Below are 14,593 nucleotides of genomic sequence, written 5' to 3' on the forward strand. Positions count from 1 at the left end.
ACAAGGGACCAGAGGAAAGAAACACAGCCAACAGCATGCTCTATAATCTGTACAGACTCGCCCTGAGGTTGGCAGGGGTGAGCAGTCGCAGGATGGCAGACAATATGCCCTTACAGTAACAGGCTCCTTCCTAGCATTTCCTGTCTCCAGGCTGAATGGATGTGAGATTTTGTTCCTGGGTTTCTCTTTGAGTCCTGCCACTCACAGGGTGCTTCTCTTTCTCCCTAGGGATCGATAAAGTTTCACTGCAGGAAGTCTCCTCTTCAGTATGCTGACATCTGCCCTGAACCTTTGGCCTCCAATGTTACTGGTTTTAATCAGATTCTGCTAGAAAGACATAGGCCAGTCCAAGTGTGACTCTTGTACCCTCCATCCGAGTGATCTTCAGTGCCTTTGTTTCCACAAGGCCTTTTCCTGCCAGCTGCCTTGCCAAAGACATCTGATCCAACACACAACTGCCAAGCTATTCCCACAGGAGTTCACTGCACGTGCAAGCAGGTTCCAGATTGTGAGCCAGGGCTTTATGGCCAGAGTGCCACCCTCCAGGGTATGGCCTCAGCATTGGCAGGATCTGGGGGTACTAGGATTAGGGCCACACTGTCCTAGCTAAGGCTCAGGTTCCCAGCGATGTGACTGTCCATCCACAATGTTGTCACTACAGCAGGGTGGATACTGGGCCATCCACAAGCACTTTAAAGGGCCAAGTCACCCTAAAACTGGCTCTAGGGGGAAAACTTTCATCAAGGGAACAACAGTATTTAATAAATTTATTTAATGTCACCACGAACAATGAGTGATCAGTTCTCTGATCAGTTACTGAACATCAGTTTTTAATTCTAATGGATACAGTTGATATTTGTGATGTAACTCTGAACTGTACCAGAAATAAAATTAAACCACCATCTGAATATAGATAGCCAAGATTTAGTTGTTGTTTTTTAATATTTTATGTGTGTGGGAGCTCTGCCTGCATGTGTGGCTGTGTACAGTACCTGCAGAAGCCAGAAGAAGGTATCAGAAACCCTGAAACTGTAGTAAGCAGTCAAGTGGGTGCTGAGACCTGGGGTCCTCTGGAAAAGCCTCTTCACGCAGGCTCTGCCCCTGGCGTACGCTCCACTCGTCTGAAGCCAGCGGTGTGGTGGGTGAGCACCCACACGGCCTACCGGGGCCTTGGAAACAACCTCCTCCTAGGAGGAGCGGTGGGCCGCTTGAGCAAGGAGCCCGTCCAGTCTTAAGAGTCCCTCTTCTGGGATGGTTCCACGATTCTTAAGCAGCAGTCAGCAAACTCCACAAACAAGGGCTCCTGCATGCAGGCTCTCATCAGCTTTGCTTTGTTGTCACCCTGATCGAGGTCAACCATCAGCTGCCTTAGGTGTGGGTTGAGCAGTAAGCTTCTTAAAGTTGCAGATTCACCTTTTAAAAAATAAATGCCAGCTTTAAATTCAAGGGGAGAACTTAAATTCAAGGTAGCTCACACTTGTAATCCCAGCACTCAGGCAGGCCTGGTCTACAAAGCCAAGGGTACACAGGACCCCTATCTTGGGGAGAAAAAAAGCGTACTTATCCTCTGACTTCTGTATGTGCCCACCAAGAAGGGGATGGCAGTGCACTGACAGAGAAGGCTCTGTGGCTACTCGCACTCACTGCTCCTGTAGAGGAGTGTCTGGCTCCCACACAACCACCTGTAACTACAGCTCCATGAGCTCCTCTTCTGGCCTCTGCAGCCCCTGTACTCAGGTGCACACAAATAGCCACAATTTAAAAGTAAATCTTCATCCTTGGAACTGCACTCAAGCCCACACTCACACAGTGCACAACAGCGATTCTTCTGAGCACGGAAATACAGCATTGGGAGGCAGAGACAGGAGGATGGCACCACGTGTGAGGCCAGTGTGGTTTCCAGTGAGTTCCAGGCCAGCCAAGACTATACAATATAAGACTCTGTCTCATCCAGAAAAAGAAATGCAGTGCTGAACACATTAACCTGCAGCAGAGCACTTGCCTCAGTCCTGAGCTATCCCAGCTTCCCACCGACACAACCCGAGCTCTACCCACATCCCACACAAAGGACATGGTTTCGGACACTGGCCAAGCATAGAATCACGTTGAGGGCATTCTCAGTGCTTGTGAGACAACACCAAGAAACAAGGTTTTGTGACCTCGGTTTCTTCAAAAACATGAGATTGTTTTTGGAATCTGCTCTCATGCCCCTCCAAGTTCCAAGTGCCTATTCTGTCTTTACATGACTCTGGAAAAACACACGCCTGCCCCCCATGTGTAGACTGTCCTTGTCACAGCACACTTTACTTGGGTGACTTCTTAACGCTCAGGGTGTACACTATCTGATGCTCTGAATAAAATTGACTATTGCATGAGGCTGTAGCTTAGGCTTCATCCCAGGTTCCACTGCCTTTAGAGCAATAAAATGGTAAACAGTTAACAAGCTCAGCATAGACTCACCTAAACTCTTTAAATTCTGCGGAGACACTCTGTCTTCTTCCTCATCACTGTTGAGGAAATCAGCTACAGAGGCGTCATCATCTGAGGAGTATAGAGCAGGTCAGGCCTCAGAAAGCCAGGGCAGCCATGTTAGTATCATACGTGTATGTGTGTGATAGTGAGGGGCACACCAGTAGCAAGTGAAAGGAACACCTTGCTTTCCTGATTTTGTGACACAGCCATATCCACTGGAAATGTTATGAAGCCAGCACAGCTGTTTGTTGACACAGTTCCAGCAAAGCTCAGCCAAATGATGCAATTGCTGTCCTTCTATCTCTAACTTTTGGGTTTTGGTCTGTGTGTTGCATTCCTAGGCTCTTCTGCATTATGGTTCTTTTTCTTCCCCCCCCCCCCTTCAAAACAGCCCTGGCTCTCCTGGAGTCACTCTGTAGACCAGGCTGGCCTTGAACTCAGAGAGCTGCCTGCTTCTGCCTCCCTGAGTGCTGCGATTAAAGGAATGCACCACCGCACCAAGCTTGCATTATGATTCATTTTATGTCTTTTCCTGAGAAAATTATGTCTGAGTCTTTTTAGGAAAATTTTAAGTTAGCTTCCTCTGGCTCTATCTAGAAGTTCCCTTATGTCCTATAGATAGCACAGATAAGCACATAGCTAGATGAGGCTGTTACTCCAGGAGTCTTCTTGGAGTATCTGCCCCTGAGCTAACTTAAACAGTATACTGGTGCAGGGTAAACAGAGACAATTGACAAACTGACTGGCCAGGAGAATAGGTTACAGACTCAAGGCCTCTTTTTATTTTACACTAAAGAGCTCTCTGAAAATGTGGTTTAAAGATAGGCGGTCACAGCCAGGCACTGTGGGGCACGCCTTTAATTCCAGCATTCAGGGTGGCAGAGGCAGGCAGATCTCTGAGTTCAAGGCCAGCCTGGTCTACAAAGTGAGTCCAGGAAAGCTACACAGAGAAACCCTGTCTCCAAAAACCAAAACAAACAAAGATAAGGAGCCATACAGGGTACACCTCTGGAGGAATACAACTCCATAAATAGGATAGATTGACTAACATAACCTTTTCATACTACATAGCATAGATGACGAAACACAGTAAAAACGAGTTAGGTATTAGTATTTGCTATTCATAAAAAGACCAGTTCAGATATTTGTTTGAGTGCTTTCAAACTGCAAACACAGCCAGCCGAAAAGCAGACTGTCATACAATAAATAAATGTGTTTGATTCTGAGGCGACATTCTTTAGATTCTTTAAATCGGTGTTATAGGGCTGGTAAGAAAAAAATAAAGTCTGTTCTGTTTTTTCCTAATCGTGACTGAACTTGTAACCCTGGACGTGTAATAAAAACTCAAATAATCTGTACCACTTAGATAATCATTTGTCTGTCTCCATCCTGTGAAACCCTGTATAAATAAAGCAGCAGCTGATTGGAGATTCCCCCAACCACTGCCTGATCTCTCCTGCTCCCGCCCTCCACACACACACACTCACTCACACACACGCAATTTCACAATTATACATCCCCTCTTGTAGGAAAGGGAAGGTGGCAGAATAGTGACTGCACTTAAGAAGCAAATGCTCAAATGCTTAACGCTTCATGCTTCCTGTGGTCTGCAGGTAAGGAGTGTGGTTCTGCAGTTAGCACCCTACCTGCCCTGCCACGACTCCAGGGCTGTGATGGGCCAGTGAATTAACCCTGTAAAATCCTGCCAAGCAGAATCTCTGTACTTTCAATAAGGGCAGATATGCCCAAGCCATTGCTAGAAGTTGGTAGAAGGACAAATGGCCCATCCCTTCCTGTGAACCTTTTTTTGTTTTGTTTTGTTTTTGAGACAGGGTTTCCCTGTGTAGCCTTGGCTGTCCTGGACTCGCTTTGTAGACCAGGCTGGCATTAAATTCACAGCGATCCACCTGCTTCTGCCTCCCAAGTGCTGGGATTAAAGGTGTCCGCCACCACACCCAGTCCTTCCTGTGAATCTTTTTTTAAAATTTATTTTATGTACATTGGTATTTTTCTGCCTACATATATGTCCTTGTGATAGTGTCAAACTTAGAGTTATACAGTTATGAGCTGCCATGGGGGTGCTGAGATTTGAACCTGGGTCCTTCGGAAGAGCAGTTAGTGGCCGTCTCAGCAGCCCCTTCCTGTGAATCTTAAGGACCTCTTTGTAGCACAAGAGGGCCTTCTTGCAGATCCACACACTCAGGAGGCATTATGCACAGAAAAATTCATGTATGCATGAGTGGAGTGACAGTCCATCACTGCTCTAAATCTAAGGAGGCTCCAGCAACAGAGGTGACCCGGCTCAAAGGAAGCCTCCCACATGGGCCTACCAAGACCCAACACAAACCCCAAGTCCCGGGCCCCCAAAACCATGCTTCAGGATGCTCAGGGCACCACCATGAGTCTAGGGCTGCTGAGGCTGCTGTGCTCCCCAACAAGGCTTCCTTCTGCACACCGTGCAGCTATCTGCTTTCCACTTACTGTCTTTGAAATCCCACAGCCGGGCGTGACAGCACACACCTTTAATCCCAGCACTCGAAGAAGAAACCCTGTCTCAAAAAACCAAAGGAAAAAAAAGAAAGGAGAAAAAAAATCCCTTGTAGGTTGTTTAAAATTGACCACCATGCCAGGCAGTGGTGGCACACACCTTTAATCCCAGCACTTGGGAGGCAGAGGCAGGCAGATCGCTGTGAGTTCGAGGCCAGCCTGGTCTACAAAGCAAGTCCAGGACAACCAAGGTTACACAGAGAACCTTTTTTTTTTTGGGGGGGGGGGGGGAACAACAAAGCAAAAAGAAAACAAACAAACAAACCACCTCACCTTTGTTTTCCTCAGACCTTGTATTTACAGGGGCCACTGCTCCTTTCTTCCTAATATGACGGATTTCGGGGTTACACTCCTCTGAGAGAGACACACATTTCAGATGTAAATAAACATAACCCCTCCATGCCCGCAACAAGGCTACAGGTCCCCATCAAAGAAATGTGTACTTTGTAGAGAGGGAGGGAGGGAGGGAGGGAGAGAGGGAGAGAGGGAGGGAGGGAGGGAGGGAGGGAGGGAGGGAGGGAGGGAGGGACGGGTCAGACTGAGCGATGGGTCAAACAAAACCATGAGCACCTGAGTCAGGGAAGACATGACAGAGATAGATAAGGTAAGGAAGGTCTGGTCTAAGTCTACCTGAGGAAGCCCAGAAACTCACAGGAGGAGAAAGCTTTGGCAGGGAAAAAGAAAACATTTCAGTAGGGAGAGAGGTCTGCGCCTGGGATGGGAGGAAGCAGGATTGAAACAGAATTGCTGCATATGTGCCAGCACTACGGAGGCCAGAAGAGGGAGTCAGGGGCCCCCAACTGCAGTTAAAGGTGGCTGGAAACCCTGGGGTGTGGGTGCTGTGAGCCAAACTCCGGTCCTCACACTTAACTGCTCAACCATCTCTCCAGCTCTAGAACTTCTTTATTGAAAAAACAAAAACAAAAACAGATAAAAGAGGCCACTGGGGTAGAAAAATACACATGCTGCCAACGAGACCCAGAGGTTAGGCAAATCCTACTGTCGACCAACATTTCTAGAGGCAACATTTTTTTTGGGGGGGGGGGAGGGAGGATTTTTTTACTTGGTTTGGGTTTTTTTGTTGTTTTTCAGACAGGGCTTTTCTGTGTAGCCCTGGCTGCCCTCAAACTCTGAGCTCCAACTGCCTCTGCTTCCTGAGTGCTAATATTAAAAACAAAAAGACACAGCTGGGTGTGGTAGCACACACCTTTAGTGCCAGCACTCGGGGAGGCAGACACAGGTGGATCTCTGTGAGTTCTAGGCCAACCTGGTATACAAATTGAGGCCAGGACAGCCAAGGCTATACAAACCCTGTCTCAAAAAACAAAACAAAACAAAAAAAAAAAAACAAAAGAGAGGAGGAGAGAGAGAGAGAGAGAGAGAGAGAGAGAGAGAGAGAGAGAAAGAAAGAAAGAAAGAAAGAAAGAAAAACCCAAACCAGGTGAAATTACACACATCTGTAAGGCCAGCCCTTGGGAATTATGGAGCAGGAAGACCAGACAGGTCAAGTAAATCCAAGCCCAATCTGAACTACATAAGACCCCATTACAAAAACAGGGGGACAGGGGGTAAATCACCCAGATAAAAAAGAAGCTACAAAAAAATTAAACTTCATCTTTTTTTTTTTTTCTGAGACAAGGTTTCTCTGTGTAGCATTGGCTGTCCTAGACTCACTCTGTAGACCAGGCTGTCCTCGAAACTCTCAACAATCTACCTGCCTCTTCCTCCCCAAGTACTGGGATTAAAGGTGTGAGGCACCATGCCCCGCTCAAAATTAAACTTTCTATAGTCACATATCACAACGACAAATCTTTGTTGTTGTTGTTATTTTGTTTTGCTTTGTTTTGAGACAGGGTTTCTCTGTGTAGCCTTGGCTGTCCTGGACTCACTTTGTAGACCAGGCTGGCCTTGAACTCACATTGATCCACCTGCCTCTGCCTCCGGAGTGCTGGGATTAGAGGCGTGCACTACCACGCCTGGCCCCCAACAAAGACAAATCTTAAAGACACATACTTAAGGATCTATTAAGCACATGTAATCAATGCATTTGTGGATTTATATATACAAGTAAAAACTTTTACTATACAAAGTGTGTTCGCATTACACACAGAACCTACCTGATTTCCAGTCTTTGTCAACAGACTCAATATGAAGCCTAGCTGGCCTGAATGAAATTTGTGGACATCCTCCTGCCTCAGCCTCCCTCATGTTCGAGCAACAGCCACAAATGGGCACCATTACTCCCAAATGGCCTTTCTTTTTTCTTTTTATAGTGGAGGCCAAAAGAGGGCACTGATCCCCTGGGACTGGTCCCACAGCAGGCAGATGCTGGGAGCAAACTTCTGGCAAAGCAACAGGGAGCTCTGAACTGCCCAGGCATCCCTCAAGGTCCAGCTTTTTTCTTAGGATGTCAGTGACTTGTCTTAGCCAGCCCTGGTGGCACGGTCTGCACTCCAGTAACTCCAGCACTTGGGGATGGGAAAGCAGCATCACGATAAATCTGAGCCCAGACTAGATTATATATTTTTTTAAAAAGGACCTGTCTAGCCAGGTGGTCCACGCCTTTAATCCCAGCACTCAGGAGGCAGAGGTTGAGTCCAGGACAGCCTGGGTTCACAAGACGAGTTCCAGGAAAGCCAAGGTTACAGAGAAACCCTGTATCAAAAAAATAAAATAAACAAAAAAGAACCTGTCTCCAAAGGCCACACACAGAAAAAAAGAAACTTTTCTTTCTACTGTAAACAATAAACAACCATTCTTTCAGAGACAGAAACAGTGCTGGTTAATTCACCGCAGCCAGGGCAGCTTCTGCAATCGCGAGGGGCTACACCGGAATGCCAAGCTGAATACGAAAATAGCTAAGACGTTTTCCAAGAAAGCATTTGACCTGCTGTGGTTTGTTTGGGACAGGATCTCAGTCTGTGACGCCAAAGTGGCCTTGAATAAGCGGGAATCCCCCAGGATCGACCTGCCTGCTGGCTTTACGGAGCATGGGGCCTGTCCAGTGCAAAGAAGGGCCAAGGGCTCGACAGTGGGCCGGGCTCTTACCTTTGTGCTTCTTGAAACAGGTGACGGAACAGCTGTAAGAAGAAAGACAGGGTTGCTTAGCCCGAGCGGCGCAGCAGGCGGCCATTGCCCGCAGCCCCCGGCCGCAGCACAAGCCTCCCGCCCGCGGCCCGGCCTCCCTCCCGGCCCGGTGCCAACCCCCACGAGCCCTGGCTCACTAGGGCACGCGGCAAGCGGGGCAGCGGTATTTCGGCTTCTCCAAACAGATCACGCAGACTGCTGTCCCACTATTGAGGGACGCCATGATTTCCCAGAAGACCGCTCGCCGCAGCCCCGCGCTCGCCCTTTTACCTAAACAAGGGCCAATCAACAGCTCTCCTCACTTATTGGCAGTCAAAAGCAATGGATTGATCCTGTTCGCTGATCCAGGCCTCAGAGGTAGAGTGTCGATAGAGTCGATACGAACCTAGGGCAGCAATGTCTCCGATTAGATTAAGCAATGGAACTCAGGATCCTTCTGCCTCTGCACCCCTAGCGCTGCAATCACAGGGGTGCGCCACCATGCCCAGTCAAAGACATTCTTTTTAAGTTATATGTACACGTGTCCACCTGTGTCGGCGGAGTGATGTTGCCCGGAGAGGCCAGAAAAAGATGTCAGATCTCCTGGATCCAGAGAGAGGCGGTTTCGAGCCTCCTACTGTGAATGTTAGGAATCCCGAACTCGAATTCGTTGCAATAGCTGCAAGCGCTCGTCACCGCTAAGCTTTTTCTCCCAGCCCCCTAAAAAACATTTCTTGGCATTGGGCCGCTGACAAATGTTTAATGAACTCCAACTGTGAGTCCTACGACGGATGTCCAGACACTGTAAGAAGATGGTCTTTTCCCTAGGAACGTAAGGCTTGACGTGAAGAGAGATTGGGCAAAAGACAAGGAAGAGACTCGGTTTTTTAGGGTCGAGACGCCGTGTATTCGCATGGCTCTGAGAAAATGAGTGTTCTTTAACTGTTGCCGTCTGGGCTCCCCTCCTGCCTCACCCCAGTACTAGCCGTGATGGCGGAGACTGACCACAGAGCAGATGAGTCAGGATAGACGGGCTATAACTAGCCTTGAAGGCCATTATAGACTTTAGGTATAGACAGAATCCTGGTTAGTTTAGTGTTTTTTGTTTTTTGTTTTTAATGTATATGAGAACACTGTCTTCATGCACACCAGAAGAGGGCACCAGATCGTATTACCGATGGTTGTGCGCCACCATGTGGTTACTGGGAGTTGAACTCAGGACCTCTGGAAGAACAGTGCTCTTAACCATTGAGCCATCTCTCCAGCCCTGGTTATTTTGGTTTTTAAGACAGGGTCCTGACTGGCCTTGAACTTGTATGTAGACTGTATGCTCAATTTTCTTCACCCATATATTTTATTAACAACTTAGTGACCGAGCATACGTCACTTATAACCCGACCAACCAAAACAATAGGAAACGAGGATTAATGGACACAATAACAAAACCGTAAGGATATCAGTTCCCAAGGAACGATTCTCCTGGCACAATCTGCAGGGTTTCTTCTGCTGGAACCTGGAGTAACCAGAACCCAGAACCTCAGCAGGAGCCAAGAGCCCCGAAGCCTTCCCTCGAGCGGTTCTCCCTAGGAGCATCTCGAAGTGCAGCGATGAACAGCCAAAACTATCCCAAGTCTCCAAAAAGCCCCGCCTCCAGTTCTTGGCTTATTTATATATCTCCTCCCAGAGTCTGTTCACTGGATCTTTTCAGCTGGCAACAATCAAGCTCCCCTACGAGGTGGTCTGTCTTTTAGCGGATTAACCTCACCTGTTCTCTCACAAGACTGTTCCAATCCCGCACTTGGGATCCTAAAAAACAAGTTTCTCTCCTTCAGTAGGCCAGACTTGCCTTGAGCTCATATCAATCTACCTGTCTCTGCCTACCAAGTGCTGAGATTAAAGGTGTTGTTGTTGGATATTAACCAGAGAAGACTGCTCAGGCATGGCTTTAAGCCGATAGAAAGTATTACAGCCCAGCATGGTAACAGAAGCCTGGAGGCAGAAGCAGGCAGATCGATGTGAGTTCGAGCCCAGCCTGCTCTACAAGGGAATCCACAACAGCCAGGACTACACAGAGAAACCCTGTCTCAGAAAGAAAAAAAAAGACAAAACAAACAAACAAAAACGAAAGTCTTTATTATCTGGCTGGTGACTACACTGGGCTCCAGATCTTAAGAGTAGCACTGAGCCTTTCTCAGAATGAGCTTGTTTTCTCCATCTTTGGTTTTTCCTCACAGGGTGCTGGGATTACAGGCGTGGACCATCACACCCAGCTCTCAGGATGAGCTTTTAAATCCAAAAACCAAGCCTGAACCCAGGCATGGTTGCACACTCCAGTAATCCCAACAAATGGGAGGCAGGAACAGGCAGATCGTTCTGAGTTCGAAGCCAGCCTGGTCCGCAAAGCCAGCACAGCCAAGATAACACAGAGAAATGCTGTCTTGAAAAACAAAAACAAAATGTCTGTGTTGACATACTTCGGTTAGCCAGACTGTTCCAGAACTATGCGTTCTGATGGACTAGGCCTTCTTTGTGTTAGTTTTAGCAGATGGTGTTGTCTGCATGCTGAGTTTTTACAGCCTGAAGGAAAATGAAACTTCCATCATGGAGTCAGTTGTGCTATAGTCTATATATGTGTACGCGCGCGCGTGAATGTGTGTGTGTTGTTTTGTTTCATTTTTGAGACAAGGTTTCTCTGTGTAGCCCTGGATGTCCTGGAACTCACTCTCTAGACCAAGCTGGCCTAGAACTCACAGAGATCCTCCTGCCACTGTCTCCTGAGTGCTGGGATTAAAGGTGTTTGCCACAATGGCCAACTCTAGGGTCCTTCTTACTAAGGGTGCCCCTGAGCGCCTGCATCTGCTGAGATGAATCTGCAGCTGCCTCGGGGAAGCCTGGGGCCGTGACTCACTTCCTGAGTGTGTTTCAGAGAGCTCCCGGGCCACCTCTGGGCCCTTTCAGCCATCCCTGAGTGGATGCCCAGGCCTACATTCTTAAGCTGTTAAAAGGCAAAGGGAAAGCATATGGAAATGCTTTGTATCCAGGAGTGTGGCCAAGGGGCTATTTCCGTGGTATTTGGAAGGACTGTATGTAGCCTCCTAATTTCTGCTACTAACTCCATAAACATGAGTTGCTAAGTCTTGGGTCCGAAGCTCTCTCTAGATATTCCAGTACAATTCCATGTCGGCCTCGGGAGGAAATATGGGAAGCGAGGGAGATAGCTTTGGTATCACCAGATCGCAGGCACACTGTCCGGGCCATAAACGCTGTCCTTCCGCTAACGCAGAAGGCTCCTTTGGCTGTCTTTATTCGCTTCCGCTTCCGTTAGCCGCCCACAGCTTGCCTAGAATCCAACAGGCATCCACACTGACCCGGTCATCCTTCGCGTTTCTCGTCTTCAACAGTTGTGCCGCCTCTGGTTTGAATCCGAAGCTTCCCAGGAGGTCCAAATTAACGTGGGACAACCAGAGACGGCCAGCAACTCATCCGTGACCACATTTGAATCTGTGTCCCTATGTGGCAAGGGTATAAATTGTCACGGACCACTCCGGATTTTTATTTTGCCTTGTACGTGAAGGCTGAGACTGGGGTGCTCTCCTGTGTACACTTCCTGTGGTAGAGATGCTGCTCCCTGTACATACAGATGTATGTAGCTTCAGGGATCACAGTCAGTCTTTTTTTCAATGTCCAAGACAGGAAAGGAAGTGTGATGGGGACCAGGTTAGAAGACACGGAGGAGACGGAACGCTATGACTACAGACTCATCATTTCTTGTCCACACCTGAGGTCCCAGTAAGAGCACCCTGGCTCTCTATGCACTCCTATCAGACCCACCGTCGATGCTGTTTACTCCCTGACACAAGCCTGAAGTGCAGCCTAAAACCCCGGAGAGAAGCAAAGAAGGGTTTCAGAACTCAGGCCCTGCCAAGCACGCCTGTGAGCCTCCAGAGCCGAGATATAGGCCGGCAACAGGCACCACCAGAGGGCGCTGCAGGTCGCCTTTGGCTCTGGTGTAGCGAATACTCTTAAAAATCCATCTCACGTCCTTCTTAACGCAGATTAGGTTGACAACATAGAAAAGAACTGGACCAGGAGCTAAACCGTGAGGCCATGAGAAGAGTGTCTCCTGGGGAAAAGCAGGACACGCACCAACCTAGGGCTCCAAATGCTCAAGGCTGCCCGGGGCCAGTTCTCCGTGCCTCTTTTTTTGGTTTTTTGTTTTGTTTTTTTTTGTTTGTTTGTTTGTTTTTTTTTTTGGTTTTTTCGAGACAGGGTTTCTCTGTGTAGCCTTGGCCATCCTGAACTCAATTTGTAGACCAGGCTGGCCTCGCACTCACAGCGATCCGCCTGCCTCTGCCTCCCGAGTGCTGGGATTAAAGGCGTGCGCCACCACGCCCGGCACTCCGTGCCTCTTAGCTATGTATGAGCTCATGTACAACTCCAGGATCGCAGCGGCCCATCCAGAAGCTGGCTACCTATATTAGCCTAATGAAAATCTAGCTGTCCTTCAGGAACTTTGGAGTTACTAACTAGAACAGCGTTGCTCAACCTGCGGGCCTTGATATTTACATTACGATTCATCATTACAGTGGCAAAACTACTGTATGCAGTAGCAACACAAATAAATTTATAGTTGAGGGTCACCGCTTCATGAGGAGCTGTATTAAAGGGTCCCAGCATTAGGAAAGTTAAGAACCACTGAACTAGGGCACGAATTGGAAGTTTGATCTGATCTTGGGGGTGGATGTGTAGCTTCATTGGCTAAACATGTGGAAGGTCCTGGGTTCAAGCCTGAGCAATTCACACATCTAACTTGGTGGGGCATGCCTGCGATCCCAGTATTGGAGATGAGGCAGGAGGATCAGGAACTCAAGGGCACATGGAAAGTTTGCCTGGTATACTGAGACTCCATCTCAGTATATAGTCTCCTCACAAGTGCCACATACATTCTTACCAGAGGCCTGAGGTTAATAAAAGTTGTGTTTAGGGGCTTGTGAGATGGTTAAGTGGTTCAGAGTACTAACTGCTCTTCCAGGGGTCCTGAGTTCAATTCCCAGAAACCACTTGGTGGCTCATGACATTCTATAAAGAGATCTAATGCCCTCTTCTGGCCTGCAGGTGTATATGCAAACATAGCACTAATACATTAAAAAGAAAAAAAAAGAATATGTAAATAAATTAGTTCAAAAATAAAGTTGTAGGGGGCTGAAGAGATGGCTCAGAGGTTAAAGAGCACTGTCTGCTCTTCCAGAGGTCCTGAGTTCAATTCCCAGCAACCACATGGTGGCTCACAACCATCTATAATATGATCTGATGCCTTTTTCTGGCCTGCAGCTGTTCATGTTACAGAGCACTGTAAATTAATAAATCTTTTAAAAAATAATAATTATAAAGTTGTAGCCAGGCGATGGTGGCACACATCTTTGATCCCAGCAGAGGCAGGCAGATCTCTGAGTTCGAGGCCAGCCTGGTCTACAAAGTGAGCCCAGGACAGCCAAGGCTACACAGAGAAACCCTGTCTCGAAAATAACAAACAAAATAAATAATAAAATAAAAAATAAAGTTGTAAGCCCGGCATGGTGGCACACACCTTTCCTCACAGCACTCAGGAGGCAGAGTCAAGTGGATCTATGTGAATTCGAGGCCAGCATGGTATACAAAGCAAGTCCAGGACAGCCAGGGTGACACACAGAAAAATCCTGTCTCAGAAAAACCAAAATAAATAAATAGATAAATAAATAAAGTTGTGCTTTGCTGCATTCCAGCTCCGTACTGCTACTCTTAACATTCCCAGCCCTGAAAATTAGCTGCCTTTTGCTCTCAGGGGACTATTTTCACATTCTCACGTGTTTACATCCATTTCCGTCCTACCTAAGAGCCCAGGAAATGGCTCAGCAGGAACAGGTGCCAAGCCTGAAGACCAGAGAGGCATCACCAAGATCTGAACCTGGTAGGAGAGCACCCAGCACTGACCCTGGCCAGTTATTCTCTGACACCCACACATGTGCCCCCCATACAAGCAAATAAATAAAAGCTCTCCTGCTAAGGTGAGGGAGGGTGCCCCCTTAAGGTGGGAGCCTTTGCTTGTTTAAGACGCCATCTCATAGAATTCAAGATGGCCTCAAACACTCTACGTAGCCGAGGATGATCTTGAACATCTGATCCTCCTGCCACACACCCCACTCCTGAATGCTGGGATTTACAGGCACATGCCTCCACAGCAGCCCCAGTGCAAGCAGCCACAGCCACAGCAAAGGGAACGGACTACTGTCCTTTGAGAAACTTCCAGAGTGGGTGTGGTCTGGTCCTGTCTGCCCTTGCTGAAAGCACAGAGATTCTGTCCAGCAAGTTTGCTCAGAACCTCATTCACTGGCTCATCCGCTCAGCTGGCAACTTACGTGTGAATGAGTCAGGAAGAACCTTGTCAAATTCAGGCTCCAGTCCCAAGGGTGTGTGGAAACACAGTGTTCAAACTCGAAATCATCAGACTACTGTCATTTCCTTTTCCTTT

General features: G+C 47.9%; 2 protein-coding genes across 4 annotated transcripts in view; one reads left to right on the forward strand and one right to left on the reverse strand.

Annotated features, from left to right (window-relative positions):
- The window catches only part of MYO19 (myosin XIX), a 32,676-nt gene extending 31,755 nt beyond the window's left edge, over window positions 1-921 (forward strand). For both annotated transcript variants that reach the window (XM_084750504.1, XM_084750505.1), the window contains one exon: window positions 229-921. In XM_084750504.1, coding sequence (XP_084606630.1) covers window positions 229-357 — 129 coding nt within the window. In that variant the 3' untranslated portion in view covers window positions 358-921. The remainder of the gene's footprint in view (window positions 1-228) is intronic.
- Window positions 922-923: 2 nt separating this feature from the next.
- Window positions 924-8,404, reverse strand: ZNHIT3 (zinc finger HIT-type containing 3). Of its 2 annotated transcripts, XM_084750557.1 has the most exons (5): window positions 8,244-8,404; window positions 8,068-8,099; window positions 5,293-5,373; window positions 2,461-2,541; window positions 924-1,413 (listed from the first exon to the last, which is right to left on the reverse strand). In XM_084750557.1, the coding sequence occupies exons 1-5, from the start codon at window positions 8,327-8,329 to the stop codon at window positions 1,232-1,234; spliced, it is 462 nt and encodes a 153-aa protein (XP_084606683.1). In that variant the 5' UTR covers window positions 8,330-8,404; the 3' UTR covers window positions 924-1,231. The 2 variants fall into 2 exon arrangements, with proteins under 2 accessions (XP_084606683.1, XP_084606684.1); XM_084750558.1 differs by lacking the exon at window positions 5,293-5,373.
- Between the last annotated feature and the right edge of the window lie 6,189 nt (window positions 8,405-14,593).

The sequence above is a fragment of the Acomys minous genome (genome assembly GCF_964271855.1).
Source record: "Acomys minous genome assembly, chromosome: 12".
In the NCBI taxonomy this organism is placed as follows: domain Eukaryota; kingdom Metazoa; phylum Chordata; class Mammalia; order Rodentia; family Muridae; genus Acomys; species Acomys minous.